Source organism: Kockovaella imperatae, assembly GCF_002102565.1.
Source record: "Kockovaella imperatae strain NRRL Y-17943 chromosome Unknown BD324scaffold_2, whole genome shotgun sequence".
Lineage (NCBI taxonomy): Eukaryota > Fungi > Basidiomycota > Tremellomycetes > Tremellales > Cuniculitremaceae > Kockovaella > Kockovaella imperatae.
In genome coordinates, this window is record NW_019028942.1 from 147,792 (window position 1) to 174,427 (window position 26,636).

Genomic DNA, 26,636 nt, shown 5'->3' on the forward strand with positions numbered 1-26,636 from the left:
GAGTTCCGAGAATGTCTGTGACTCTCATTTGACTCTCACACTTCGTCAAAGATTGCCAGCTGCCCCGAGCATTCACCATCAGAGGTATCCCAGCATTTTGAATGATATGACGAGTGAGTCATTGTATGAGGACGAGACGCTTACCGCCGACTAAGCTCCCGCCAAGACGTCTTCGGCTCCGCGTCAGCGTCTGAGAGAGCTCTTGCCATTCGTCAAAGTTGGACGATACCCCACAGGCAGACACAATAGCATTACCGATGTCCCCGGTCTCCTTGTTCATACTGAGTCCATCCGTAAGCCCAACTCGGTGGACGAGACGACGGGAAAGAAACAGCTCGCTCAGAATACCGGCGTCACCGTCATTCTGCCACGGAAGAATTGGTTTGAAAAGGGATGTTATGCCGGAATCTTTCGCTTCAATGGGTCGGGCGAGGTGAGTCTCCTAGTGTGGCCGGCACCTGCGATTTGCTGACCATCAATGACTCAGATGACGGGATCTCACTGGCTGGAAGAGACTGGCCTGCTGCACTCCCCCGTGGTCATTACTAACTCGTTTGCGATTGGTCCTTGTTGTGAGTGGACCTTTTGCGATTGTACAATGTTCTCTGATCTATACCACAGACAGTGGAATCTATCAATACGCGCTCAAGCACTACCCTCCGAACGAGGAACACGGTGTCGATTGGTTCCTGTTGCCCGTTGTTGGCGAAACATTCGACGGGTTCTGCAGTGATATAGCCGCCATGCCCGTCACGCCAGACATGACGGTTCGCGGCATCGAGAACGCCACGAGTGATCCTGTCAAGGAGGGATGTACAGGCGGAGGAACCGGCATGATGTGCTGCGGTTTCAAGGCTGGCACCGGGACTGCCTCTCGAATCATCAAAGGTTCAGAGAATGGTCAAACGGTGGAATATACCATCGCTGCATTGGTCCAGAGCAATTTCGGGAAGATGGACAACCTCACATTCTGTGGAGTTCCCATCGGTCGACTTCATCTTCAAGAAGTCGCTTCGAGATGGAAAGAGACTGGCGAACCAGAGCCGAAATTCGTCGATCCCAGACCTAAAGAAGGAAGTATCATCGTGGTCATCGCTACGTCGGCCCCTCTGAATCCGGTCCAACTTCAACGACTGGCAAAAAGAGCTACCTCAGGCGTATCAAGAGTCGGCGGCTGGGGATCCAACTCTTCTGGAGATATCTTCCTGGCATTCTCAACAGGCGTCGAATTGGAGCGAGACCCGCCTGTTTCCCTCTGGGCTCCTACCGCAGAACAGGGCGGTCCAGTTGCGTACGACGTCAGTCTGAATGCTCTATTGGAAGCTTCCGCAGATGTCACCGAGGAGGCTATCATGAACAGTCTGTGTATGGCAGAGACGACTGTGGGTCCAGGTGGACGGGTGGCGCATGCTTTGGATCTCGATTGGGTGAAGAAAACCATGGAAAAGCATTACGTCGATGCGCCATATTTGGAGGTCAAGTAGATAGCTTGTAAGCCAAGAATGTATCTTGTTATCAAGAGCAGTGCGTCAGGTCAGGTATGCAGACGAGTCACGAGCAGCAGCGCCTAGCTTCGCAGAGCAGCAGTGTCAGCCAACAGGTCACGTCACGTCACGTGACTGACGGACGGACGGCCGCGAATTGTTTTGCGAGCGCACTCAACGTCTCGTCTTCATCTCCATCCATCTCTTACCTCCAAACTTCAGCAGTGCACTGGTGCACGCTGACAGCGACATCTGCCCAAGATGGATAGTGAGCGGTCACGACCTGCTTGTCTGTCTAAGCTGACGGACTTCAGGCATGCGAGGCACCACGATGGGCCAAGACTCTGTGAGTTCAAGTCATCATCTTCCCGACCCCCCATTTTCCCCGTCATTCGTCATGCCAATGAGGGGCATGCGACCCCCATTGATATCTCTACCCAGTGCCTTGCACTTAAGGCCAGTACCCTTGCTGACCTTCCCCGTAGCGGTTCAAAGATAAAGAAGCTGCTTCCATAAAAGCTACGAAATTTCCTAAAAACTTCAACGAGAAGGTGAAGCGAACAGGTCCTTCGCGCCTGCAGATGGCAGACGTTGACGCACTTCTCCTTCAGGTCGATCTTCGTAAAGTCAATTTGTCGGTCTTACGCGGATGGATAGCTCAAAAAGTCACCGAGCTGATCCGGATCGAAGATGATGTCGTTGTAGAGTATGTATTTGGGATGTTGGAGGATAAGGATAATCCAGTGAGTGCGGGCGCATCGCCGCGGCGCGAGACGCAGCTTCCACCTTGGCTGTCTCGGTGCCTCTGTATGGTGAAGACGACTTTTGTGCTGACCTATAAATCCAGATGCCCGACCCTCGAAAGATGCAAGTGTCCCTAGTAGGCTTCATGAACAAATACGGTGCAGCGGCATTCATGGAGGCTTTGTGGACTTTGCTCTTGTCGGCCCAAAACACGGTCGGAGGTGTCCCTGCGGAGGTGAGTCTGTCTCATGACTTGGACGTATCAATAAAGTAATTAGCTGACGCGGTGATCCAGTTCATCGCGGCGAAAAAGGCAGAGCTGGAACAACGTCAAATGAACGAGCGGAATGGGCAGGACGCCTCGAGGCCTCCTCCAAGGGACGGACGAGGCCAAGCGTCGGATTCTTTCGATCGCAGGGTGAGTGTGCAAGAGCGTCAGTGGACGAAGCTAATGTATACAGGATAATCGGTTACCTCCCCGACCCGACACCCACGACTATCGTAAAGGTCCTCCACCTCGTCGTTTCGACGATAGAAACGAAAGAGGTCCGTATGGGCGAGATCGGGGAGATAGAGGTTACGATAACAGGCAAAGAGATAGTGGATATGGAGGCAGGTTTGGAGGTAGTGGGCGAGATGGACCTGATGGAGGTGAAGAAAGAAGGTACGGGCCTCGCAATGGAGGTGACAGAGGAGATCGTGTTGATCGCGGGGACCGAAGTGACAGATATGGAAATCGAGGAGATGATCGACCGCCCCCTACCCGTCGAAGTAGAAGTAGAAGTCCACCTCGATATCGTCGTCGATCGCCTTCGCCCCCTCCTCGTCGAAGGACTCCCTCTCCGGCGCCTCGCGAATCGGCCAATCGTCAACGATCTATCACTCCACCACTTCGATCTCAAAAGGGGTCGGACGTTAGAGCGGGCTATGAGGACCGGAGGCCTGAACGACCTGATCGAGGACGAGCCAGCCCTTCGCCATCGCCTCCTCGCCCTACTCGGACCGAACGACAGCGTGGTAGACCGCGCTCGGTGACACCTCGGTCCGTGTCTCGCTCTAGGTCAAGGTCGCGATCACGATCGCCTACTGTAACTCCGCCTCGTCGTGGACGTCGAGATTCGACGCCGCCCGTCAAATCTAAAGGCAGAGGATACGACAACGTGTCGTCTCGATCTCCTGAACCAAAAAGGCGAAGACGATCACCTAGTGATAGTCGTAGTCCGCCGCCTGCTCGACGACGCCGATCTTCGACTCCTCCTGCACCACGTAGGCAGAGGTCACCTTCACCGCAGGCGACCAGAGACAGGGAGACAGTAAGGGGAAATGATGGGCCTGAGGAAGACGTCATCAAGAAAGGTCGAGGGAGATTCACGGTGGAGGATGAAGAGGCTAGGGGGCATAAGAAGAAGCTTGAAGGAAGATTGGCGCAGTCTAAATGGGCTCAGGATGATTGAGGTGGAGGTACGATTCTCATAGGCTACGAGCGAGGCAGTGAAGGCTATGGTCATACCATCACAAAATGCATTCAGTGTGCAATGATTTCACAAATGTCCTTTCCCGGCCCCCACTCAGAGCGGGTGAGACCCGATTCCCAGAGCCTTCAACTCTTCCAACCTGGCCGGCAATCCCTTGCGGAACTCCTCATAAGAAGGTCGTTTGTCACCCAGATAAGCGACGTCGGCGAGAGCGATGAGTCGCGGGAAGACCATGTACCAGAGATGGTCGATTGTGGGGACGTATTCTGTCCAGATTTGAGCCTGCATTCCATAGATGAGGTCCTTGTGTTCCTCCTCGATACCCTTGTAGGGGTCAAAAGCATACACTGCTTCGAGGTCTGCACCAGGTCCGATGGACAGCGGTTCCTTGTCTACTGGTCCTTGCGCGTGATCAAAGTAGAGTAATCCGGGCGCTTGAATGGTTTGGACGCCGGCAGCTGTTGACCTCTGAGCTGCTTTTGTCCAATCTCTCCATGCGACCACGATGGGATCACCTCCAGGGACACCTCCATCGATGATCTCGTCCCAACCAAGCATCTTCTTCCCCTTTTCATGCAAGTAGGCAGCGATCTGAGTGGTGAAGTGTCGTTGAAGTTCGTCCATGTGTTTACCGCCAATCTCTTTCAACTGTTCTCTGGCCGTTTGAGATTCCTCCCATTCAGATTTAGGACATTCGTCTCCTCCGATGTGAATATAAGGCGAGTCGAACACCTCGCAAAGTTCATCGAGGATGTCTTTGCAGAATTTCAGGCCCAGTTCATCGACTCGCAGGACCTCAGGATAGACACCCCAAGCTTTTCCAACTTTGAGGACCTTGCCGTCGTATCCTAATTCAGGGTATGCAGCTCGAGCAGCTCGCATATGACCTGGCATATCGATCTCGGGGACGACAGTGATTCCCTTTTTCTTGGCATAGGCACAGAGTTCTTTGAGCTCGTCCTGAGTGTAAAATCCTCCGTGTTTCTTGCCATCAAACTTGTCTTTGTATGACTCGGGGTAAAGATTTCCATCTTCCCATTTGGCAGGACGACCGACCAAGGTTTCGTCTCTCCAAGCTCCGATCTCGGTCAACTTTGGCCATTTCTTAGATTCGAATCGCCAGCCTTGATCCTCTGACAAGTGGAAATGAAGGACGTTGAGCTTGAGCAAGGCCATGCCATCGACCAGGCGTCGGACTTCTTCCATTGGCCAAAAGTGTCGGCAGGCGTCAAGCATGAATCCACGCCATTGAAAGGCACCATCATCGGAGGGCAGGAATGACATGGCGTGAGGTTGATCAGGGGAAATGTGCGTTAGAGCTGCAATGGGAGTTGGAGTGAGTGAGTGAGTCCGCTGAGAACGCTGGAAAGAGCCTAGATATGTGGAAGCGCCTCCTCCAGATGCGCCCCACTTGGAGATCCCCACTTCTCGGATCAAGCGGCGTTAGCACGTGGATTTTTCCCGGCTGAGTGACGTGGCTTATGACTAGGTGATAACGGATGCCCGACCCTTCGGGGTGGAGGATGGCTTTCCCTCATGCATTTGGCACCATTGGCCGAACGATGTGGAGGTCGATCAGTCGGCGGCATGATGTACAGGTCGTACAAGGCATACCAAATGGGATGACGTGCCTGTCCTCGGCCGTCGGGAGCTGGCGTCACGGCACGTTGTCAAGATCTCAAGCAAGGCGGGGGGCTCAGACTATATAACCAGATGGTCTTGGATGATGTATGAAGTGTAACACGGCATCTCTGTCTGTCATACTTATCGATACAGATCCATCAAACATATCAATATGTCCTCACGAGCCTTGACCAACACCGCTGTACCTGGACTCAAACTGCTCAGAATCGGTTTTGGAGCCATGGTACGTTACGGCGGGTTGGTGCATGAGTACAGCGACTGATAGACATGAACTTTTTACAGAGTCTCTCCACAAACGGTCCAATGGAAGATGAGCAAGTAAGTCTCTCCCAGTATGCTTCATAAGACATTCCATTGACGACGATCAACTGCCCCAGTGCTTTGAGACGCTGAAGCACGCCATCGATCGCGCTGGACCGGGTGAAAAAGTAGTAATCAATTCCTGTGAGTTGCAAAACGTAGCTACATGAGAGCAGCCAACTCATCGATTCAATGATCAGCCGAACACTATGGAGCCAACGCTGCGAATCTGGAGCTCCTCAGCCGATTCTTCACCAGATACCCCGAGACCAAAGACAAGGCTTTTGTCGTCGTCAAGGTGAGAGAGCCTTACCTATCCTACCATGTGGGTCAGGCTGAGACCCCAATAGGGAGGTCTTGGAATCTTCAACCCCGGTTCAGATGGCCACATATCTCCCGACAGCAGTCCTGAAGGTCTTCGACGATCAGCGGAAGGGATTGCGAAAAAGCTTCATCCCAAGAAAGTCGATGTGTTGGGTCCCGGGCGACTAGATGGAAATCATTCCGTGGAAGAAGTCATCAAGACGCTCGTGGAGCTTCAGAAAGAAGGTCTATTCCTCTATATTGGTCTGAGCGAAGTCTCCTCATCGACGTTGAGAAAGGCTTCTGCTATATCTCAAATAGTGACTGTAGAGACTGAAGTATCACCGTTGGCATGGGAAGAAGAGACTCGAAAGGTTTTTGCGGTAGCTGAAGAGACTCGGACTGTCATCCTGGCCTATTCTCCGCTTGGACGAGGCGCTCTGAGCGGCAAGTCCTACGAAGAGATTCCGAAACATGTTCGAGACCTGTTTCCTCGATTCCATGAGGAGAACTGGGAGGAGAATAAAAAGATTGGAGAGAAGATTAAAGCTTTGGCAGAGAAGAAGGGAGTGAGTGTCGGTCAACTGACACTGGCTTGGGTATCTTCGACTTGTGAGTGTACGGTTTCAACTCGCGGATGGGTGCTCTTAGTCTAATGGGCGCGCAACGTAGCTCCCCAAGTCATTCCCATCCCAGGAACCACCATGCTATATCGGGCATCGGAGAACTTTGACGCGATGGATGTTGAGTTGAACTCTGAAGAGAGGCAAGAGGTCGATGCGGTGTTAGAGTCTACAACAGTCAAGGGAGGAAGATACCCAGATGCGTACAAGAAGTTCACGTGGTCGTGAAGTGTACAGCCTTTTGGAGCGATGCAATGTGATTGAGTTGAGTGTTCATTTCCCATTTGATAGTCCTGTTCGGTGTATGTGTCCGCTTGAGGAGGAGGAGGTGGTGGAGGCGGAGGAGGGCCTCACATACTTTTGGGGCACTTTCTTGTTTTCATCACCCGCCTCGGATGGATTGGGTCATAAGGAGACACCTGAGAAGGCATACAAGAACCTCTCGTCAAAGCTGTTGTTCAAGCGAAGCGAGGACCCTAAACGTTGTCGCTCATCTGGCAGAACCCAACGTGGACGCGTTGCATCCGTCACAGGACAACGGACAACAAGATGTTCGACTGTCAGCTCAGATTCCAAAACGCAAAGATGCTGAAATGAACCTGCCGCCGCCCGCCGCCGGCCCTTGCAGATGGTGATTCTAGCTTCGGCGATGCGGAATAGACCATAATTAGATGGAAAGGATGCAGTCCTCTCGCATACCATGATCTCTTTCAGACGTGACTTTGTGTCCTCTCGTATCTGGCCAAGTCAACAATTGTTTTTATCGTCTCAAACGGACCACTGTATGCTTGTATTCAAGGCCCATGCAACTCCATGTCTTGTTCATCCGGCCCCCCCCCCCCCCCCCCAGCCATGTGGAGGAGAGACGCCACACCCTGTCTCTTGTTTACACCCAAACGTCACAAGACCCCGACGGACGACTCAGATACCTAAATCCACATCATACAAGTAGCACCCTCAGAATAGCAAGACCGTACTGTAGATGGCAGCTAGACCTCTCTACGCCCGACCCTTCCCGGTCTCTCCGCCATTGCATACAATGTAACTCGACGCGACGGAAGATCTCGACGAACGCTTGTTATAGGCTGACTCGCTGCCCACTCACCTGATCCATTTAAGCTTAAATCTGACATTCAGGTTTCCGTCTTCCGCCCAGTCAACCGAATGTTTTTTGCTGTTTCTCTCCCCCGTCTCTCTGTCTGTCTCTGACAACCAATCCATTCCAAGTCTCTCTCACTCTTTCTCACTCTTGTCTCGAGTTCACGGCGATTGAATCTCACAGTCTTTACAGGTCAACCTACAAGGTCTACACATCTGACACAACAAGTCGCTCCGTCACACATTTGCGCCGCCCCGCACCGCCCCTCCTCGATGGAAAGGGAAAAAAACACACAGAGATATCATCCACAGACTCTGCTTGCAATCCCCGATCATCGAGCTCGAACAGAATCCTCACCTAGCAGTCACCATTGCACGATGCTATCCTACCTTGTTGCCGCTGCTGCTGCCTTGGCTCTGCCCTCGCTCGCCGCTATCAATCCCACTTCGCCCGACTCGAGCACGGTCGTCAAAGTGGGAGATGACATTACGGCTCTCTGGACAGCGGATACCACTGGGCAATGGACCAATCTCGAGATACAGCTCATGACGGGTCCAAACTTGGATGTGAGTGGCTCTTCTATATCTCTATAGGCTTGTACTGAAGTGGCCCGTCTTGCAGATGGTCCCCTTGTCAGGTGAGCTTTGAATCTTTTTCAATTATTGCTTGGACCTTGTTTCTCCTACCAGAATGTGGAGTCTGACATGTCATTTCGCTGCAACAGTCCTCGGTCAAGGAATCGACGGTACTACCAAGACCTCTTTCTCTGCCCCGGCTCCTGCAGTCTCCCCTTACTCTCAGATCTACTTCTTGCAATTGTGAGTTTTGGGCCGCAGGCCCCTACTGTGTCTGGCTGGGTCAATCAGACTCATCCCTGACTCGCGCGTTTCAGCACTCAAGGAGGAAATGTCTCGACGGCTCTCTGGTCGACTCGATTCACGGTGAGTCAAGAATGAATAGAAGACCCTTCTCTCAACTTATGACCCCTTGTATTCCCGCAGATTGCTGGACCTGATGGCTCTACAACTCCTCCTACCAACACGACCACTTGGAACGGTCAAGCCGTGCAGTGGGGTGAGATTTGGTCACATGACGGTGCAATTTCACCACTAATTTTCCCCCCTTCCAGGCACTGGCGTCCTCACTGGAGGCTCCTCCTCTTCCAACTCGACAAGTGGATCAGGTACCGCCGTCGCGACCTCTACCGAGATGGACCCCGATACGTTGACAGGTCTCTCTACTTCCACCACTTCTACCGGAGCAGCCATTAATGCCGTCACATCCATTTCCGCTTCCACCATGGCTTCAAGCTCTACCTCAGCATCCGCAGCTTCGGCAGCTTCTCAATCGGCTAAACACAGCGGATCAGCTGGCAAGGGGATGGCTGTGGGAGGTGGTGCAATGTTGTTCGCTGTGCTTGGATGGTTCCTTTAATCGAGGTCATGATGTTACATTCCATTGGCCCGTTGTAGCTGGTCATAGCTGCTCGGTGGGTCTGCTGGATTCCCGATTCCGGCATCATCCCTTATTCTCACCATGGACATTACCAATGTTTGGTCTCCTCTTGCATCTCAATGTATGGCATTGTGATTGCTGCGGATGCCTGCATTTGTTTCTCGATGATGCTAGAAGAATGGCGCTTTGATGATTTGGAAGAAGCAGCGTTTGCCCTGGGGGCTGACTTTTTGGTCCACGTCCTCGCCGCACCCGAGAAGGAATCCCGCTGCGTCAGGTAATACTAGATGTCACTTTCCATCCTAGACCCATCGAATAGTCGCCTTGTGTTTCCCCAGACCAATTTCCTCCCCTCCGACCCAGAATCTCTGTAAGACCACGGGGAGGTCGATTCCTACGACCTGACCATCGTCATTCAATCTCGCGCCATTTTCAATCAGAGCGATCATCAACCTCGGTACAGCGGCCGCCGTCCCGTTGAGCGTGTGAGCGAAAAGTAGAGACGGGCTGTTGTCCTTGTCCTTTGGATCAGAGCCAGGGACGTGAGCTGGTTTGTATCGGATATGGAGGCGTCTCGCTTGATAATCGGTACAATTTGACGTTGATGTGATCTGATTGCTTCATGAGCTCGACCCTTTCCCTTTTGCAAATTGACTTGCTCACCTCGCCCCATTTACCTCTACCTGGCATCCAAGCTTCCATATCCCACTTCCTAGCGGCACTGGCTCCGAGTTCCTCTGTCGGCATCTCGAGTACTCTGGATGATTTAAACTCGTCAGTCTCAGCAGAGAGGGAAGTGCTCCCGTTTTCTTTTGTGACGCTGACCTCACGGGAAATCCTAATGGTTCTATAATCTCCCTCTGTATCCTTCCCAATTCTTCGAAACACGCCTCACTCTGTCCAACCTCGGCAACGACAAACATTTCAACCTTTGTAAATTGGTGAACTCTATACAGGCCCCTCGTATCTTGACCCGTTGCGCCCGCTTCGGCTCTATAGCTCCGACCCACACCAACGACTTTTGAAGGCAACTCTCTGATCGCAAACATCTTTTGAGCATACATCCCACCTAGGGGAATCTCGGCCGTCCCCGTCAAACACATTTCGGGTGTACCGGGATCCGTATGGAGTTGGTAGATTTGAGTCGCTCCATTTTCCGGATCACGAGGTTGAAATCCACATCTCCAAGCGATATCTGTCCGAACAGCATCTGGCGTGATGATGGGAGTGAAGGATCTCGAGCTGCAGACTGACAAGGCGTGATTGATAAGAGTCATTTCGAGCTGAGCGAGAAACCCTTTGAGGAAAGGCCATGATGATCCGGATGTGAAGGTAGAGGCTTCATTATCTAACAATTGGAGTGTCGTGCAAATGGTCAGGTGATCTCTGTTTTTATCCTCTGGTATGGGCTTGGGACCGAATCGAGCGACTTCTCGAGCGTTCTTTTCGGGTCCAATAGGAGACGAAGGATGACTCCAATTAGGCAAGAGGAGTCCCAACTCCAGAAGCTCACTCTCCACTTCATCCAGTTCAGATTGCAACGATGCTACTTGAGCTTTCAACGCTCTCGCCTCTCGTCGAAGAGATTCAGAAGCATTCTTTTTCATTTCCGCTCCAATCTTCTTCTGATTCGTCTTGTATTCGATCAAAGATCTCTGTAACTCATGTTGCTTCCCCCAAAGTGCATTCATTTGTTCCATATGATCTGGAGGTAATCGTATCCTTCGGTTAGTGTAATTCTGCACCGTCTCGGCGTGTGAAGCTAGCAGGGTAGTGTAATCCAGATGAGGCTTTCGGAGCGATGAGAGACCTGAGCGAAATATTTGCGCGACAGGTGAGGAGCCGCTGGAGGAATCACGATGGGACGATGGTGATGATGACGAGGATGAGGAGGACGACGACGAGGAGGAGGAGGAGGCTGCTGATGAGGGACCCTCTACATCATCGCTGGTTGACCTGCTTGATTCGCGAGCTGGAACAGACGCGAATGCTCGTCTGCGAACAATTGGCGATTGGCGACATGTCAAACAGCTGAATTCCTCCAGTACCGTTGACAGAGTCTTCCTCGACGACCTCGTTCTCATCGTGTACCTGTAAAAGCCGTTAGGGTCCATTCTTCAAGAATCCAACTCGACATTTCGTTCGGATTTCGTGCCGACCCGATAATCACGTGGCGGAGTGGCAGCTGAAGTCCTCAGGTCAGGTCTGATGAAAATGCAGTCTGCAAGTATGGTACGGTCTAGTTGGCTGCGCTGAGCTGTCGGAGCTGATTATCATAGACGGAGAGACAGCTGTACATGCTTGTAGACCTGTGATGACGCGTGACCCGGACTATGAGCCGCATGCTATGTATCAATGTCTGGTCTACCTTTTCCGCTTCTGCTTCTGCTGCTTCTGCTTCCTTTTTCTCCTTTCTTCACTCTCCTTGAGATTCCCATTTACGCCTCCTTTACGTTCATGGCTCTGACCAATCCGTACGCTGCACCGGCACCGATCGCACCTACAATAAGTGTGCTAGTCGCGCCGTACAGGTATCCTCCGAAACCACCTTTAGCCCCCGTGAAGTACGTTTTAAAGGCTCCAAAGATGAACAGGACGAGACCGGTCACGCTGGCTGAAATGATCAGACCGTTCCTCGTATCTGCGTGAGCCATGTAAGGTATCAAAGGGACGAGACCTCCGATAAAGTATGACATGCCGATAGTCAAGGCGGAGATCCATAATCGGGAGATTGAGACGGCCTCTGAAAGGTAAGGGAAGGTTTTCATTTAGCACACGGAAACCTGCGGTATGGGTGGTTCCGTTGATGCTTGACTCGACTCACCCATTCCTTCGCCAAACTTGACCAAGAACGGCGTGAGTCCAATATCTTCACTTGGTCCTATGGATCCTGTCTCCGCAGTATCGTTTGACCGAAACAAGGCTTGAAAGTTGAATCGAGAGATGTTGCGTCGAGGAGGAGGGGATGGTGCGAGAGGGAGAGGGGGAGCAGGCGTATAGACACCTTCGATGCCCATTGAATTCTTCGGTGAACGATGTTCTCTTCCTCCTCCTTCTAATCCCGCCAGTTGATCGACGATCAATCGACTCGTCACCTCTTTGATACCGTAGGGTCCGAGAAGTTCATGGACTTCCCTCTCCATTTGAGCCGCGCATGAACGGACGACCCGGGCGTGAGTCTGTCGTTGAAGGTACTTGTAATGATCTAGTTCGGCTTGCGATGCGACTGATAATGAGCGAATCGAGTGAGTCATCGTCAGCAGCGCGCCCTAGGTTGTTTCCGTTCATGGGTTTTGGAGAAGGGGAGGACAAAGTAAAAAGAACTCACGGAAACCTCCGAGACCCATTGATATAGCTCCAGCGCACAGTTCTGCAAGACCAGCTGTCACGACCAATCTCGATGACCCGATGGACGATAGTCCAGCGGTCAACGCAAACGGGACAGTGAGGCCATCGGACAATCCAACGATACTGTTTTGGGCGAGAGGGACGGGAAGAAGAGGTAAGCAAGCTGATTGCTTCCCCCGTTGGGGGGGGGAGTGACACAAATTTGTAAACAACTCACATATCCCTGACGACGGCTGGGGCTATCAGATGTCTCTCATCCTCTCCCTTGAGCTCTTTACAGCATGTCTCCCTGTGCATCTGTTGGACTTGACATTTTTCACTCAACGGTTCGTCCCCTTTCGTCAAATGGTCAAGCTGAGCCTGGAGATTGTGCACAGACGTCCTGGCACCCAAAGGAGGGGCGGACTCAGGAGGAGGACGAGGAGGAGGAGGATCGACGGACCAAACGGGTGTAAAGGTTGAAGGGGACGATTCACCTCGTGGGGAACGAGATAGCGCAATGGGTTGTTGGGCTGAAGAGGAGAGATTTTGACTGTTGTTGGTGTTGTTGATAGAGTTGGACGAGCTGGGCAGAGTCATGGTTTGTGTATTCGAGCTTGTACAAGGGAGTCTGGTAGTTCAAGCTAGCCAACTGCGTCAAGCGAGGGATCAAGTAGAATGAGATAGGCTAACTGAACGACGAAGGAAAGAAAGAGGGGGGGGGAAGGGAGAAAACTATATATATACTATACCGCTGGCATGCCTCCCGATCAGAACGTGATCGCCACCAAAAGGTACGCCACATGCCATCATTCAGATCTGATTCTGACAATTCCTCGAAATCTGATTGGTCAGAGGGTCAGAGGGGACATAGTGGCACTCCTTCCAAGCAATGATCCGCGCACCACGCAGTGTTCAATCATTTCTATGCATTGGGATTCTTCAAACGTACGTCTGGCTGCGGTCATCTCTGTACCCTACAACCGGCCGCTTGGCTGCTGGAATCGAGAGCAAGCGACAAGAGGATGAATCCAGACAGAGGGCACGTCCGATGAACAGGGAGCGAGCCAAAACGAACATCAGAGGACAATAGCAAAGAGCAAGGAGGGAGGAGAAAGACGAGGTTCGATATGTTTCCTGTCGAGCTTCCAACATGTCCATAAGATTTCTTATTCGTCCAGTCTTCATCGTATGATATTCCGTCCACTTGATTCGATGGGCACGTTCAAAGAACCCCTGGTACACGATGTGGCCGAGAGGGGGCATGTTGGCTGACGGACAAAAGATGGATGTGATATGGTAAAGGTGTTCTGGCGGGGGATTTTGTAGGAACAGATGGGATCCAGGGAAGAAAAAAGGTTGAACCATGAAAAGACGGAAGGTAGTTCCTTCCCCCTCGATCTGTGTTGTACACTAATAGACACAATGTTGATTGTTAGGAGCGAGAAAGAAAAGGACCCATAGATTGACAGCGAGAGAAGCGTTGCAATAATCGCCTGGAGGAATGGAGCAGAGAATGGGGGTTTGGAAACACATCGAAGACACACATATCTGTTGGTCCCAAAAAAAGAGAAATGATATAGAGAGCAAGAGAGCGGAATCCATCATTGCAGGAGGCAGAAGGAAGACAGACACAAAATGTTGCGTGTAACCCGTGGAAAGGTAGTGAATGCGAGGTCGGGGTCGATCTATCCTTGATTCGTTAGATTGAAGAAACACTTGGTGTGAGGTTTGTGACAGTAAAGCAGACAAGACAATCTTGATGATTTGGTATAGTGTTGGGACAGAGGGGGTATCATTGAAGACGATTGTGGTGGATGTTGGGCTTGGTGGGTGAATGATGTCCCTTTTCTGCCGATCTGTATTTGTTGATCCAGAGAGGATTTTGGATCCCTTTTGGAGATGGCGAATCTCACGGCACGACGACCTCTCCACCGTCGGTATTGTCATCACCCAATTCGGCGAGGTACAATCCAAAGTCGAAAGCACCATCACCCATATTGACCAGACTCGAGAAATCGAAATCTCCATTGTCAATATTCGGCATGTCCGCATTGAGGTCTGCCCCAGACGAAAACGCGAGACTGTTGGATACAGCAGACAAGGAAGGAGCCGTAGCAGCACTATTTGGATGATCAGATCCAGTCTTGCTGTTGCTGTTAATGGGGTTGACAGTGGAGGAGTTGGTATTGTTAGGGTTCGGAGTGGCATTGGACGTGGAGCCGGATGGTGGTGATGGTGTGAAGCCGTGAGTGGATGCTGCAGACCCCTCGTTTGCAGGAGGGACTGTAATGATACCATTGGCAGGGGATGTGTGTAGAGATTTTGGAGTGGCATCGCGCTGTGGGGAAAGAAAAATGTGGTGTCAGATACTTGGTTACTTTGAAACCGCACGACAAGTTGTCGCCAGCTGCTACCTCTACTCACCGGTGTCTCCTCTTTGATCGCTTTTGGCGTCTTGCCCGCTGCGCTCATCTTCGGAGTTGTCGCTCGTCCCATTGTGACGGGAGATTGAGGCGGTAACATGGCACCTTTACTCTCCACCCTTTGCATGGCCCTCGACGCGACGTTTCTCGGTGATTGACCCACGCCAATAGGTTGACTCGTCGTAGCGGGTGAAGGAGCATCAGGATTCGACATGTTGGGCGTATGAGGTGTAAGGGCAGACATGTGGACGCCATTCGCTCCGAGAGAGTTTTGCCTCATCAACTGATCCTTGTGCATTTGCTTTTCGTACGCCAATCGAGCTTCTTGCGAAACTTGCCGTGAAGACTGGGAGGGAAAAGAGTGTTAGCTGCCACAAAAATGAAGAGAAAGTCGCAAAACCGCTCACCTCGCCCGAATCACTCTGATTCGATGGCATTCCGACACCGATCTGAAGATGCATTTGATGTGGTGTTCCAGCATTGCTGCCGTACATCTGTTGAAGAGGTGTACTACCAGGTGTAGCCGCGGGATAAGGTGAAGGAGCTGCAGCGCCTCCGGAATTTCTCCGCATCCGCTTTCGCTCCGGTGGGGAAGTATTACGTCCACCACTGGATTCATCCTGTTGCGCTTGCTGGTGCTGCGCCTGTTGTTGAGATTGATTGTGCTCGAATCCAGGCATCGCGCCGTTGGGCCTGAAGAGTCACATGTCAGCACTCTGTTGGACGGAACAACGACTCTTCTCACCTCATCTGAGCAGCCTGAGCAGCTTGCTGTTGCTGCTGCATCCTCGCACTAGCCGCTTGGGCCTGAGCATGAGCCAGTAGGACCTGTTGAGTTTGTTGGTGATGCTGTTGCGTGGCCTGCTGCTGCTGTTGATGGAAGTGCTGCTGCTGTTGGTGTTGAGGCTGCTGCTGCTGCTGTTGCTGTTGCGCGGCGACGTGAGCAGCTTGAGCCTGATGTTGAGCTTGAGCTTGTTGCTGAGCCATCATCTGCTGTTGCTGTGGTGTCGGGGGTTGAGTTCCAGGCATCATCCGTCTTTGAGTCTCCTGCATACTCATACGGTATTGCTGGATCAATCGATTCTAAAATTCGCCGGTCCAAACTCAGCGCGCATTCCATCCACGTAGGCAGAATCCGACTCACCCTGTCATCCTCCGACATTGCACTGACGTCTCTACCTCCTAATCCTAAAGCCTGAGCAGAATTATGCATGACTTGAGGGTTGACGGCTCCCAAACCCAAGCTCGAATACATGTGATTCGCAGCTTGTTGCATTTGCTGTTGTTGCATCGCTTGGAGTTGTTGATGGGTTAATTGGACATTTCCAGAAGGAGGTTGAGGCATCATTTGAGCTCCAGCTCCGGGTCCTCCCGGCCCGCCTGGACCACCAGCACCCTGTTGCTGCTGATGTTGTTGTTGTTGTTGCTGCTGCTGCTGTTGGAACACAGCTTGAGGATCCATCATACCCTGTTGTTGCTGCTGCTGCTGCTGTTGTTGTTGTTGTTGTTGTTGTTGTTGTTGTTGTTGTTGCTGCTGCTGCTGCTGCTGCTGCTGTTGCACCTGCGCTCGCTGCATGGCCTGCTGCATCATCTGGTGCTGTTGAGGCGTCATGGGCGCTGGCGAAGGTGTGCTGCCCGGATGACTATATCCTCCATGTGGAGTTGGCGCTCCTTGTGGTCCTCCAGCGCTTGCTCCAGTAGCAGCTCCGCCTTGTGCTTGAGCTTGAGCTTGTGCCTGAGCCTGAGCCTGAGCCTGAGCCTGTGCCTGGGCCTGAGCTTGAGCCTGGGCCTGGGCCATTGCTTGTTGAGGCGTCATGGCTCGCATCATCCCTGGACCAGCCATACCAGGTTGTTGTTGACCCTGCTGTGCCGGACCGGTGGTGGTGCCGGGAGGTCCGTTCATCGAAGGTGGTCTCATGGCTTTCTGATGAGGGGATGGCATGACGCTCTGCGGGTGAGGCTGTTGCATCATATGTGGAGAGGGTTGATTGGGTGAGTGAGCATGGGCCGGTGTCCCTGCAGGAGGTTGAAGACCCTGTTGTTGAGCGTACATCGGGTGAGGATGTTGACCAGGTTGAGCCTGCGGTGGTCTAGGTACAGGTGAGACGGAAGGACCAGGAACGCCGCCGGCGCCGGCGCCGACGCCGCCAATTCCGCCAGCCGCTCCTCCAGCACCTTGATTCATCCGAGCTTGCTGATGTAAGAAAGCTTGTTGAGCCGCCACTTGATTCTGTTGAGCCTGTTGATGCTGAAGCTGTTGCTGGATGGTCATCTGATGGACTGGCTGAACACCAGTGGCCTGCGCCTGGGCGGCAGCAGCCTGAGCTTGTTGTTGACGATAATGCAGAATCTGTTGTGGAGTGATCGGTTGAGCTCCACCTTGACCATGCGGGCCGCCGTATTGACTTGGCTGCCCAACAAAGCCCATGGGCATGGCCATTTGCTGCTGCCGCAACGCTTTGAGGCGGTTCATAGCCTGAGGAGGTCGTTAAGGATTATAGTGGGGAGCAGACTCACTTCATGGTAAATTTGAGGACTTGTGGGACCCGGAGCACCATTAGCACCGCTGAATGTCTCCCAGAATGATATCCACATTCTGACCATTCGTGAGCACGAAATTCCGCAGACGGCTCACAACGCTTGACTCACTCTCGTAATAAACCATCGGGAACATTGACGGACGCCCGGTGATCACCTAGACCAGCTTCCGCAACAAAATGCTGTGCAGCTTGTTGACAATTGCACTTGAGCAGGTAATCCAAGATGTACAGTTTCAATCTGTACGTATGGATTAGCAGATGACCGGTAGTGTACGACGAGGGCGGCGTCACTACTCACTGTAAATCCGCTTCTCTCGCCAATGGGTTGATCTGAGCACCACTCCCTGCTCTGGCCATCGCGTACGTTTCCTGTCCATTCATCTCCATACCCGGATGAGGATGTGGATGTTGCAGATGCTGACCTACTGCAGCAGGGGGCGGACCCGTACTTGAAGATTGGGACATGCCATTTAAACCTGGTTGAGGTTGACCTGGCTGATGAGCCATTTGCTGAGGCTGAGGATAAGGATGTGTGGCCGGTCTGACCTGTTGGAGTTGAGCGTGAGAGGGTGGAGGTTGACGCATGGGTGCTGGAGATTGAGCGACGCCCGGCGGTTGAGCGCCATGTTGGAAATGCTGGGGATGCATTCCTCCCGGTCCATTCGCACCTGGGAAGCCCTGGTGGGCCAAATGAGGTGAAGGGGAGGGATGACGCGGGGAAGGTGGGACAGCACCTGCAGCCGCAGCTGCACGTTGTTGCTGAGCTGCAGCCGCTGCAGCGGCAGCCTGTTGTTGTTGTTGTTGTTGCTGCTGCTGCTGCTGTTGCTGCTGAGCGGCAGCATTTTGCTGATGTTGAGCAGCGGCAGCAGCCTGAGCCTGAGCTTGCTGCTGCTGTTGAGCCTGTTGTTGTGCCTGCTGCTGTTGCTGTTGCTGTTGAGCCTGAAGATGCTGCTGCTGCTGCTGAGCCAATTGCATTTGCCGTTGTTGTTGTTGAGCCAACGCTTGAGCCTGTTGAGAAGACATCGGAACGGCATTCGCAGCCATCATCTGCTGCTGCTGCTGCTGTTGTTGTTGTTGTTGGTGAACATTTTGATGAGGCGGTCTCGGACCAGGTCCGCCAGCACCAGCAGCAGCCATGGAATTATACGGGTGAGGATAGGCAGGTGTGATTTGGATTGGATTCGGTTGGCCCATGCCGACCGAGAGGCCGGGTTGACCTTGCATATGGGCAAAGGAATTAGGGTGATTGGGATAATTGGGAGTCAGAGCTGGGTTATGTCGCGCTTGATTCTGGTTGAGCGGAGGATGTGACAATGCCATGGCCTGGGGAGGGGTGTGTCAGTGTCAAGCTAATCAGCGGGCTCTGGAATGTCATATGGAGGGACCCATTTCTCGGCGAGGTCGCGCTCTGGAACATGAAGACTCACTGTCTGGCCAGGTTTATCGATCTAGATACCCCTCCGCTCGTTGATCCCGAGTCAGAGCCAACCTCTCAGCGACGCGCGATGGGTGGATGGAAAAAGGGATGGATCACTCCGAGGGTATCAATGTGTGGGCCAAAGGTGTGGCTAGGGAAACGTCCGCACCAGCAAGGGGGAGACCGCGATGGGAGACCCAAGAGTAAAGTAAGAGCCTTCGATATGGGTCGGCCTCGAGGGATCCGGGGTGGGTGTTCTCGGAAGTCACGGCGATAGCTCCTTGTGAGGGTTTTGTTGGAACCCTTCTTCTCTTCCGTTGTATCCACCTAGGACAGTTCACAGAGGATCCGTCACGTCTGACCTCTGATGATCAAGGCTTCCAAGGCCGGATATACACTAGGTCGGGCGAGTCTGTGTGTGGTCCCTTGTTTCTGATCCGATTAGATTGGGTGAAATATCGGTCGGAGGGAACGACTGGACGTGTCGGTTGGTTCGTGAAAGGATCAATGGCTCCGATCTGTTTCAAGGTCTCTGAGGGACACTGGTAGATCTCTTCCCTTTTGGTCTCCGTCTTCCCTCACTCCTACTTTACCACCACCTGCCTCGAGAATGAATATCGTGAATGGATATGATGTGTGAATCCGGTAAGGGGAGCCTATCGGCGTGATCCCTCCGAAAAGGTGACCATTGGATTGATTGTTCTATCCACACGATGAAAAGGAAGATCTCGATACGTGGGAGTCTTCGGCTATGTGAACACGGTGGGATGCTCCACTCGTCCTTGGTTGCCTATGACCTCAAAGGGACTTGAGAAGCAACGTCTTTGGTCTATCCTCTCGGTATGGAATCACGTTTTTTGGGTAGTCGCCTTGTGATTTGGTCGTAGTTCCCCTTTCCGGCTCTCTCTCTCTCTCTCTCCTTTTTGTGGTAAGGGAATGTGGAACTGGAGGCGGATGGATGGAATGATGGGATGGATGGTGATGGAGAGTGGGATGTTGCTCTGTATGCTACTGCAGCAGGATAGGAAAGTGGTGTGGTGATGGATGGGTGTGTGGTTGGGCAGTATAGTCGCGGCGTAACAGGCTTGGGGAGAGGGGAGTGAGGGGAGGGATGGGAGAGCAGCAGCAGCGGTTTTCTTCCTTCGTTTTTTTTCTCATTATTGGCATTACCTTTTTTTTTTACACTGCCGCTAATTGTTATGATCATTATTTCAGTAGTGCTGCTGCTGCTGCTGCTGCTGCTGCTGGTGGCCATGCATATATGGGGCATACAGCTGGGCAGCAGGAGGAGCAGCTGCTGCTGCACGGCTGAACCATCGACTACTACAGCGTTTTCTGAGCATCTGGCGCATTTTACACCCAAAAGGTAAAAGGGGAGAGGAAAAAAAGAGAGCGTGTGTGTGTCTCAGAATGTGTGCGATGGAGTCTAGAGTTTATGGTATAGGATGCGAGCATGTTGGGTGTCGAGCATCGAGTGGCGAGAGGAGGCAGAAGGGAGAAGAATGTGGACATGGAGAGAGAGATGATAGTCCATCTGTTTGTACAGTGTGATGTGCCAGTGGAGGACTGCCCACACCGAGTCCCCGCCACATGTGAGGCGATCGCGGGTCAAGGAAGCGCTCTGAGCCAATGCATGGCCCGCGAGTATTCGAACAACAACAGCCTTGTCCTGCAGTCTGTCAGGATCTCTAGGGCGTTCTCTCTTCTGTATATCATTCATAGCCTGTGTGGTGATAGAGTATGATCAATCTAGGTGGCCGCCACACCGGGGGGTCGGTCGGTTGGTTCCAGCTTTTTCCCATTAGTAAAACGAGGATTAATCAATTGAACCTTTATTACCCGTTTCGGCTTGGACTGATCGGTTGATTTTTTGGCTGTTGTTCATTGAAAATGGGAGCTGCTGCTGCTGCTGCTGCTGCTGCTGCTGCTGCTGCTGCTGCTGCTGCTGCTGCCCGCGGCTGCCTGCTGCTGCTGTCGAGGAGGAGCATAGGCCCAATCTCTCGATCCAATGGCTAGGTCCCCTTACTCAACGGTCATTCACTGGCCGACATGTCCCAACGATCACTACGTCAATCAGGGTCCGGAATGTGAACATGGCGGTCACTTGCTTCTGTGCTGAAGGAATAAAAACGGTGACGCCACTTGGGCAACGAAAGAGGCGTCCTGGCCTATTCTTCATACGGCTGAGCCATGTGGTTCAAGACGAGGCAGTCCACAAAAAGGCCGAGACACATTTGACATTGCCCAGCGGATGCATCGGTTTTGGACTCTCCCCGCGCTCTGGTCTTCTTCTCATCGGTAGTCCCAAATGTCTATTTGCTCAGAGCAGCTTGAAGTCCCTCGTACACTTGCACCTCGATCTCAGCTTCGGCCTTTTCAGCATCAGGAGCAGAAGATGAAGCGACACGTTGAGCGTCAGCGAGTCCTGAGCGGATGTTCTGACGAGACGACAAGTGTCAGTGGGCGGGGTTCGTGCAAAGCCTTCGGGGTGAGACCACCGACAAACTCACTTCGAGAGAGAATTTGTCCAAAGAGTAGGCTTCGACGGCGTTGATGGTCAAAGTGTTGTTTCCGTGCATTGTAGCGACGCCAGCGGAGACTGAAAAACGGGGGCAGGAGGTCAGAGTGGGCCCATCGATATTCAGACGGGCGAGGCTAGGTCAAGGAAGCGGGAGCAGACAGCACTGAGGTCAGCTCCCGAGAGGGGACTGACCCCTCCATACCATGTAGGAGTTTGATACACGGCGAACAGCCGAGCGCCAGCTTGTACAACAAGCCGGTTTTTCGGACAAACATCCCAGCGACTGTCGAACAGCTCCTACGATGCCCTCCGAGGCCCTCCGTCCCAGACTCACCGAAGAATTTTTTGCTCTGTCCACCGGCATCCTCAATGACCTCTACGACTCCAGGTCGAAGGGGTTCGATGGATGGTACGTGGTTGGCCAAGACACCCATGTCACCCGAAGCGGCGGGCAGGTTGACCTGTGTGACTCCGGAGGCGGAGAAGAGGGACTGAAGGTGGAGAAGGAGGAGGGAAAAAGGTGTCAGCGTACAGATAATGAGCGACACGATGAGATTCCGCGGGAAGATATGGAGAAACCACAGATGTCCCGTCTGACACGCTTGTGGCTACCGGAGAATGATTGTACTCCCAATCATGGGGCTTCTCGGGGAATACGACAGGGCTATCCAGGGATAGACAGACTCGTTATATCGCTCCTTCCAACGGCATGCGATCCTAATGTCGACGAGATCCTCTCCCTTGGGAATGTGTGTATTCCTCCCAAATGATTGATCTTGGTCCATTCTGCATCCTCTCCTATCTCCCAAACCGAGATGTTCTTCTCCTGCTCGCTGGACCGACCCACTGACCAACCGTCCAATCGAGCGTTCCGAGCGCCATCCAGGGACTATCTTCCGACCGACTCACCTCATGAGGCAGGACCAAGCTCAGTGACAGTTTTCCATCAGCAACATCTGCGTATCCTCTGCGAGCGACAACGAGTCGAGAGGAGGCGGCGGGGGCGGAGCGTGGAAGGGATCGGAGAGCGGGTAAGAGACGAGACATGGTGAGGGTTTTTGAGACTGGAACGTTCAACACAGCGATGATAGTCTGTCTATTCACTTCCTTCAACTCGGGACAATGAGATGCGAAGAGGTGCAGCAGCAGGAGATAACGCCGCTGGTAGGGGATCGGGAAATGGAGCAGTGTGGCACCTGGGATATGACGTGGAAATGTTCAATCCCGATAGTGTATCCCCGTTATCAATTTCAGGTCGGATGCCGGCATGGCGATCGGGGGGTTAGTCTCGATAATTTTGGAATTTTGAGTGCAACGACAGCAACGGCAGCTAGCAGCGACATTACTGGAGGTAAGCTAGGGAGCTACATGTAAAGGGCTTGACGTACGCCGATAACCCTATTCTGGAAGCAGCAGAGCTTTCCACCATCTCTGAACCAATGGCTCGAGGTCCATCACGCGGCTCGAGGCCATTTACGGCCTCGACGTCTTCAGCATCCGCCGGTTCATCTTCCAAGGGCAAGCACGCCGCAGCAGCAGCAGCAGCTAGACTGTCCAAATCAGACGAAGCGTATACCTTCATCCCGTCTTTACCGAAACATCACAGGACGTCTCAGCAGACATTATCACTCTCAAGGGAAGAAGCGGGTCCCTCGAAAAAGCGCAGGACGAGGCGGCCGCTCTCATCGAACCAGGATGGCGAGGACAATGAGGACGAGAATGATGATGGTTCGGACGATTCGGAAGGCGGGGGTGGAGGAGGGATGGCTGCACGAGTCAGGAAGTTAGCGATGATGATTGCTGGGGATGATCTGGCGGAGCTCGAAGAGGATAGTGAGAGCAGTATCGACAGTGATGAAGCTTGGGAGGAGGAAGGAAGTGATGAAGAGCGATGGGGGGATGTCTTTAGGGATCTAGATAAAGGCAAGGCGAAGAACAAGAAGGAGGCAAAGGGAAAGGAGGAGACCGTCAGGAAGGTGAGGGGATTTGATCGATATATTGGGGCCGTGTGCTGACTGACATGCTCCCAGGCGGCGATCCCGCTCAATATCAACCTTGATGAGAGTGATGATGAGATAGTCCTCCCGACCAAGGGGAAAGACAAGGGTAAGGGCAAGGCGAGAGAGATGCCGAATGGAAAGGGTGCAAAAGCGGCTCAATTTGGCCCTACTGGAAACGACTCAGACGCCATGGAAGATGAGTTGGATCCGGAGCTTGACGGAGAGCTCAGTCCGAATGAGTTCGAAGGTGTTGGCGGGATTGCAAAGCATGATTTTGACTCGGATGACGAAGGAGCATCAGCCGAAGAGGCTGGGCGTGGCTCGGATCATTCAGGAAACTCTGATGATGATGATGATGAGGAGGAGGAGGAGGAAAGTGAGGAGGAGGAGGAGGAGGAGGAGGATGACGAGGATGAGGACGAAGACGTTGAGCTGCCTTCTGACCTTTCGGACGGCGACGACATGGACGATCTAGATCCAAGTACGCTCGACGGTTTGGACGCATTCGTCGATCGACTCACGGCATCTTCCAAGGATAAGGACGGGAAAGCTACCTCATCAGAGCCCGTTGCGCCTGAGAAGAAGCGTCGTGTGTTGGAGACTATCCCCGGTCCAGCCCTTGATGGTAATGAACTTGGGCTAAAGAGCCGTGAGTGACCTCTGAAAAGTTTCGCATAACGCATTTCGATGCTGAACTGCCTGTTACGCTCAGGTCAAAAGCTCGATTTATCTACCTTGATCGCTTCTCATCCATCTCTGTCCTCCGCCTCTGCCCTCTTGCCGACCAAGACCAAGCCGAAAGACTCCTACAAGACTGGATCCATCCTGAAACAAGGGACTTTATCTGCTCCTCTCCCCACGTCTGTACAAGACCGACTGAACCGAGAAGCGGCCTACGAAGCGACCAAGGAAGAAGGAGCGAAATGGGCAGGCGTGATGAAACGGATCAAAGAAGCGGAGCACCTGTCTTTCCCACTTCAAGCGGAGGAGCGTGGCGGCGTTAAGAGTTCAGGTGCACTTTTATCAGAATATAAACCTCGACAAGGTCTCGAATCCGCTGTTCAATCTTTACTCGCTCGTGCCAATCTGACCCAAGATGGGATCACAAAGAGGGAGAATGAAGCGCTCGAATCGCAAGAATTGAGCGTGGAAGAGATGGAAGAGAGGAGGAAGAGATTGAGGGAACAGAGAGAGTTGATCTTTCGTGCTGAGACGCGAGCGAAACGCGTGGCAAGGATCAAGTCAAAAACATTTCGAAAGCTCGCCAGGAAACGAGCTGCCAAAGCTGCTGGAGCTGAGGATCTGGACGAAACGTTGGAAAGTATGGATGCGGAGGATCGAGCGGAGGCTCTGGAGAAGGCTGAAATGGATCGAGCGAGAGAGAGAGCGACGCTCAAACATGGTGCTAGGACCAGTCGGTGGGCCAGACAAGCTGGTGGGAGTGGGATGGGCATGACTGGAGAGGAAGGAAGGATAGCCAAAGAAGATATGTTGGAGATGAAGAGAAAACTGTCGAGGCGGATACAGGGCAGAGGTGATGATAGTGGCGGCAGTGACGATAGTGACGAGGAGGGAGATGAGGACAATGAGAATGAGGAGGAGGAGGAGGAGGGAGGTGAAGAAGCGATCAAGAGACGGGCATTTGATCAACTGGCAAAAGTGGCTAATGGATCGAATGGAGATACCGCCGAGGCGTCCGGCTTGATGGGCATGGCATTTATGAAGAAGGCTGAACAGAGGCAGAAGCGAAAGGCAGCGGAGGAGGAAGAATCTCTCAAGCGGGATATTGAGATGTTTGGAGATCTCGACGAAGTCGATTCGCAGGGATCAAATGAGGAGGACGATGGAACCATGATGAACGTCGGAGGCACAGGTGGACGTATGGTGTTCTCCGGTCCATCGGTGAATACTATTTTATACTACGGAGATCACCCTGAACGCTGACCTGTCCTTTAGCGATCCTCCCAATCTTCAGGCATCCAGAAACCTCCCCTACCTCAAACTTCTGCTGTTTCAGGCGATACTTCGAAGCCAAAAGTCCGATTCGAGTCTTCTTGGACAGCCAATCAAGAGGATGAACAATTGAACCCTTGGCTCGCGCAACCCACGTCCTCCATTGGCCCTTCACGAAAGCGTCAACATGGTATCGGTGCAAACTCCTCAGCCGCGGACAAAACAGTACAGTCTTTGAAGAAGGCTGTCAAGGGATCGTCAACAGCCGAAGATGACAGTCGTGTTGAGATTTCTCTAAACCCAGACGCACAGCCTGGTCAGCAAGATGGTGATGAATCGGGTGGAGACGAGAGTGATGGGGATCGCATGGGAACTGTACCTCGTAAAAGGGTTCGATTGGGGCAGAGAGACCTGGTCGCGGAGGCATTTGCGGGTGACAACGTCGTCGAGGTGAGAGTCAGGCGAAGGATCCAGCCCTGCCATTTCTCTACCTGGCTTCAGACTGTTTCTTTAAGAGTCCGCCACTGACACTCTATGGTACAGGACTTTGCAGCTGAAAAGGCACGAACGATCGAAGAGGACGCTCCAAAAGTAGAAGATACAACTCTTCCAGGATGGGTGAGTCTCTAATCACCTGAGACCTCGTTCAAGATCCATGAGCTCATGCCTTTGTCCTTTCTTTTTCGAATCATTCCAGGGATTATGGGGCGGTAAAGGTCTGAAGAAACGGAAATCCAACCCTTCGAGATTAGTCACGAAACCCGGTATAGACCCCCTCACGCGACAAGATGCCAAGAGAGACAATGTGATCATTTCTGAAAAGAAGGACAAAAAGGCATCCAAGTACCTCGTCAAGGATTTGCCTTATCCGTATACTTCCAAAGCGCAGTACGAAAAGAGGTTTGAGAATCCACTGGGGGCCGAATGGAATTCTAGGAGTGGGCATCAAAGAGAGACCTTGCCGAGGGTCGTCAGGAAGGTGAGAGGCATCAAGGAGCCATGGATGATGGTCATGAAGCTGATGTGTGGATGTGTTCTTAGCCTGGTGCAATCATTGAGCCTGTCAGGAGGTTGTTCTGAGGAGGACGAGGTGACGATCGCTGGGAAAAACGTGCAGCGTCTTCTGGTAGATTTTCCCGTCACTCGTGTGTGCTTTGGTGATAGCAGCTTCACATCGCCAGGTGTGGGGTAATGTGGCGGACGGTGGCGAAAGCCATGCGTCTTACACCCATTGTGCTTGCATATTGTGTGAACCGTATCTATGTACAAACGATTGCCTTTGAAAAGCTTTTAATGCGATCTGATTTGGGCGTGCACTCGCACGC

General features: G+C 52.6%; 11 protein-coding genes across 11 annotated transcripts; 6 read left to right on the forward strand and 5 right to left on the reverse strand.

The window, feature by feature from the left end:
- Window positions 1-31: 31 nt before the first annotated feature.
- BD324DRAFT_614312 (peptidase family T4) lies at window positions 32-1,541 on the forward strand. Its single transcript, XM_022014581.1, has 4 exons — window positions 32-113; window positions 156-433; window positions 488-572; window positions 622-1,541. The coding sequence occupies exons 1-4, from the start codon at window positions 107-109 to the stop codon at window positions 1,482-1,484; spliced, it is 1,233 nt and encodes a 410-aa protein (XP_021873390.1). The 5' UTR covers window positions 32-106; the 3' UTR covers window positions 1,485-1,541.
- A 134-nt stretch (window positions 1,542-1,675) lies between these two features.
- BD324DRAFT_614315 (hypothetical protein) lies at window positions 1,676-3,734 on the forward strand. Its single transcript, XM_022014582.1, has 8 exons — window positions 1,676-1,752; window positions 1,799-1,830; window positions 1,970-2,035; window positions 2,096-2,227; window positions 2,332-2,463; window positions 2,524-2,646; window positions 2,690-2,892; window positions 2,950-3,734. The coding sequence occupies exons 1-8, from the start codon at window positions 1,746-1,748 to the stop codon at window positions 3,680-3,682; spliced, it is 1,428 nt and encodes a 475-aa protein (XP_021873391.1). The 5' UTR covers window positions 1,676-1,745; the 3' UTR covers window positions 3,683-3,734.
- A 3-nt stretch (window positions 3,735-3,737) lies between these two features.
- On the reverse strand, window positions 3,738-5,064 carry BD324DRAFT_614317 (glycoside hydrolase superfamily). The gene has a single exon (XM_022014583.1). It carries the CDS (start codon window positions 4,985-4,987, stop codon window positions 3,797-3,799), a length of 1,191 nt encoding a protein of 396 aa, XP_021873392.1. The 5' UTR covers window positions 4,988-5,064; the 3' UTR covers window positions 3,738-3,796.
- A 62-nt stretch (window positions 5,065-5,126) lies between these two features.
- Window positions 5,127-6,845, forward strand: BD324DRAFT_614319 (aldo/keto reductase). The gene is made up of 5 exons (XM_022014584.1): window positions 5,127-5,665; window positions 5,725-5,791; window positions 5,848-5,945; window positions 5,998-6,562; window positions 6,623-6,845. The coding sequence occupies exons 1-5, from the start codon at window positions 5,615-5,617 to the stop codon at window positions 6,799-6,801; spliced, it is 960 nt and encodes a 319-aa protein (XP_021873393.1). The 5' UTR covers window positions 5,127-5,614; the 3' UTR covers window positions 6,802-6,845.
- Window positions 6,846-7,813: 968 nt separating this feature from the next.
- BD324DRAFT_222669 (hypothetical protein) lies at window positions 7,814-8,983 on the forward strand. Its single transcript, XM_022012215.1, has 5 exons — window positions 7,814-8,238; window positions 8,294-8,309; window positions 8,397-8,490; window positions 8,565-8,613; window positions 8,674-8,983. Exons 1-5 carry the CDS (start codon window positions 7,945-7,947, stop codon window positions 8,941-8,943), a joined length of 723 nt encoding a protein of 240 aa, XP_021873394.1. The 5' UTR covers window positions 7,814-7,944; the 3' UTR covers window positions 8,944-8,983.
- Window positions 8,984-9,429: 446 nt separating this feature from the next.
- Window positions 9,430-11,211, reverse strand: BD324DRAFT_575973 (seryl-tRNA synthetase; the record flags this gene model as incomplete). Its single annotated transcript, XM_022013162.1, has 3 exons — window positions 9,430-9,738; window positions 9,791-9,884; window positions 9,953-11,211. 3 exons carry the CDS (start codon window positions 11,209-11,211, stop codon window positions 9,430-9,432), a joined length of 1,662 nt encoding a protein of 553 aa, XP_021873395.1.
- Window positions 11,212-11,407: 196 nt separating this feature from the next.
- BD324DRAFT_614330 (VIT family-domain-containing protein) lies at window positions 11,408-13,164 on the reverse strand. Its single transcript, XM_022014585.1, has 4 exons — window positions 12,693-13,164; window positions 12,456-12,598; window positions 11,952-12,353; window positions 11,408-11,870 (listed from the first exon to the last, which is right to left on the reverse strand). The coding sequence occupies exons 1-4, from the start codon at window positions 13,052-13,054 to the stop codon at window positions 11,566-11,568; spliced, it is 1,212 nt and encodes a 403-aa protein (XP_021873396.1). The 5' UTR covers window positions 13,055-13,164; the 3' UTR covers window positions 11,408-11,565.
- A 930-nt stretch (window positions 13,165-14,094) lies between these two features.
- Window positions 14,095-17,389, reverse strand: BD324DRAFT_222826 (hypothetical protein). The gene is made up of 5 exons (XM_022012216.1): window positions 16,025-17,389; window positions 15,626-15,963; window positions 15,288-15,573; window positions 14,882-15,226; window positions 14,095-14,795 (listed from the first exon to the last, which is right to left on the reverse strand). The coding sequence occupies exons 1-5, from the start codon at window positions 17,351-17,353 to the stop codon at window positions 14,367-14,369; spliced, it is 2,727 nt and encodes a 908-aa protein (XP_021873397.1). The 5' UTR covers window positions 17,354-17,389; the 3' UTR covers window positions 14,095-14,366.
- Window positions 17,390-20,733: 3,344 nt separating this feature from the next.
- BD324DRAFT_614345 (ATP synthase) lies at window positions 20,734-22,495 on the reverse strand. The gene is made up of 4 exons (XM_022014586.1): window positions 22,268-22,495; window positions 21,693-21,849; window positions 21,348-21,436; window positions 20,734-21,275 (listed from the first exon to the last, which is right to left on the reverse strand). The coding sequence occupies exons 1-4, from the start codon at window positions 22,403-22,405 to the stop codon at window positions 21,150-21,152; spliced, it is 510 nt and encodes a 169-aa protein (XP_021873398.1). The 5' UTR covers window positions 22,406-22,495; the 3' UTR covers window positions 20,734-21,149.
- Window positions 22,496-22,667: 172 nt separating this feature from the next.
- BD324DRAFT_644353 (hypothetical protein) lies at window positions 22,668-23,813 on the forward strand (the record flags this gene model as incomplete). The annotated part of the gene is made up of 3 exons (XM_022017592.1): window positions 22,668-22,709; window positions 22,769-23,334; window positions 23,389-23,813. Coding segments are annotated over exons 2-3 (960 nt in total), but the record flags the coding sequence as incomplete, so codon positions are not given.
- BD324DRAFT_614348 (small-subunit processome) lies at window positions 23,677-26,590 on the forward strand. Its single transcript, XM_022014587.1, has 6 exons — window positions 23,677-24,007; window positions 24,071-25,260; window positions 25,315-25,761; window positions 25,855-25,929; window positions 26,009-26,290; window positions 26,353-26,590. The coding sequence occupies exons 1-6, from the start codon at window positions 23,821-23,823 to the stop codon at window positions 26,389-26,391; spliced, it is 2,220 nt and encodes a 739-aa protein (XP_021873400.1). The 5' UTR covers window positions 23,677-23,820; the 3' UTR covers window positions 26,392-26,590.
- The last annotated feature ends 46 nt before the right edge of the window (window positions 26,591-26,636 follow it).